The sequence below is a fragment of the Acanthisitta chloris genome, unplaced genomic scaffold (genome assembly GCF_000695815.1).
Source record: "Acanthisitta chloris isolate BGI_N310 unplaced genomic scaffold, ASM69581v1 scaffold40158, whole genome shotgun sequence".
NCBI classification, from domain to species: domain Eukaryota; kingdom Metazoa; phylum Chordata; class Aves; order Passeriformes; family Acanthisittidae; genus Acanthisitta; species Acanthisitta chloris.
The window spans coordinates 1-1,719 of NW_008689385.1; the positions used below are offsets into that span (position 1 = coordinate 1).

The window sequence follows — 1,719 nt, forward strand, 5'->3', positions numbered from 1 at the left end:
CAGGACCCGCTGCATGTTTCCACAAACGCATTATTCTGGTGGGGTTCTTGTTCCTGTCTCCGGTCGTGTTTATTCCTTGAGCAATATGGATTTCTGGTGGTGTTTAGAAGGTTGTTCCTATTGAATGTGTTGGAACTGACGTTGTTGTTGTTGTTGTTCTCTGTTCAGGCACCAGAATTTCCTGAGTTTGCGGCCAAAGTTCAGGAAGCGATAAGTTCCTTGGGTGGCAGTGTTTTTCCCAAACTTAACTGGAGTGCTCCAAGGGTAAGAATTGACTCCCAAAACTTGTAAGAGGTGTTCCCATCAGGAACTGGTTTTGTTTGTTTTATCCGAAGGCACTGGAAAGGGGAAGGGGATGTGGCTCTGCTGAAGGGAGAGGTGATGGGATTGGTGCAGTGTGGTACAGCAAACTGCTCTGCTGGGGAGAGCTGGAGGGTGGTGGTGCATGTTTGGGGAGGCTGATGCGAGGCAGCACTGACTGTCTCACCTGAGGCTGTGTCTGGGCACAGGTAACAGTGGGAGGCTCAGGCCTCTCGTTTAGGATGCTGGTTAGAACCTTTGCCTGAGAGAGATGAAAAACCTTGGAATAGAGAAACAAAGTGTGGACATCCAAATGAAAGAAGATCTCCAAAATTCAGAAGGGTCAAAGAAGGATTTCTACTCCTTAGGAAATAGGAGATTATAATTAAATTTCTAAGACACAAATTAATTTGGACAAACAGAAGACTAATTGCTGCAAGTTATCTGAGTTTGTGCAAACGCCAAAAGAAGGAAATGAACTCAGATTAAGAAATCCTCTCTCCAATAGGAATTTGGAAAAAAGCTCTTCAAAAAGCAATAAACTTCCACCTAGTTATTTTCAGGTACTCAAACTCACCACAGGAGAGGTGCACCCAAATGCTGTTGTGTCACACTCTCAAGGGAAGCTGTTTGGTGCAGCGTTTCAGGAAGGTTCATGGAGGCAGTAAGGCAAAAGCTTAGGGATTTTCATGAATTTACTCTGCTTCTTGCAGAGTATTCATAAGAAAAACAGTAACTATTGTGTCTCCTGTAACAGCTAATGAAGTTTTCCTCAAAATTAAATGACAATTTTCTGCTTGTATTTCAAATGTTGCATAATATTTAGGTGGATGTGCAGCTTGTGCTCCTTCCTGCTAGTAAAGGTGCGTCTCTGGGTAATCTCTTGTTTGTTCAGGATGCCTACTGGATAGCAATGAACAGCTCCCTGAAGTGTAAAGCTCTCAGTGACATCTTCCTCCTCTTCAAGAGTTCAGACTTCATCACCCGAGACCTCACCCAGCCGTAAGTACACAGCGTTGTCTGTAGCAGGCAGAGGGAGCAGAGCAAACCAGGGAGGGGTGGTGGGAAGGTGGGAGGTGCACGATGGCACTGGATTAAGGCCATCCCTACTGAGTTGCTTCCACGAGCAAGTGATGTTTTAGGGTTGATATTTGCCGTCACACAGGGTGTGATTGTCAGGGATGTCCTGTGAAGGGCAGGAGTTGGATTGGTGATCCTCAAGGTCCTTCCAGCTCTGAACATTCTGGGATTCTGGGGTTTGTTTTTGCCTTCCCACCCCTCTTGGCCTTACCTTGTTGCCACTCTCCTTATTGGTGCCACTCCTCATGGACTTTACCAGGTCTCTTTCAAATGTTAAAGCTGCTGAGGTTTGTGTGGCTGCCTGGAAGGTGCCTGAGGCTTCTGCTAACACGTTTCTAG

The 1,719-nt window shown here is 46.0% G+C and overlaps 1 protein-coding gene across 1 annotated transcript in view; it reads left to right on the top strand.

The window, feature by feature from the left end:
• Positions 1 to 168: 168 nt before the first annotated feature.
• CDC123 (cell division cycle 123) overlaps positions 169 to 1,719 on the top strand; it is a gene marked incomplete at its 5' end in the record, with an annotated part of 22,610 nt that continues 21,059 nt past the window's right edge. Inside the window, 2 exons of the mRNA XM_009081377.1 lie at positions 169 to 264; positions 1,196 to 1,302. Coding sequence (XP_009079625.1) covers positions 169 to 264; positions 1,196 to 1,302 — 203 coding nt within the window. The remainder of the gene's footprint in view (positions 265 to 1,195; positions 1,303 to 1,719) is intronic.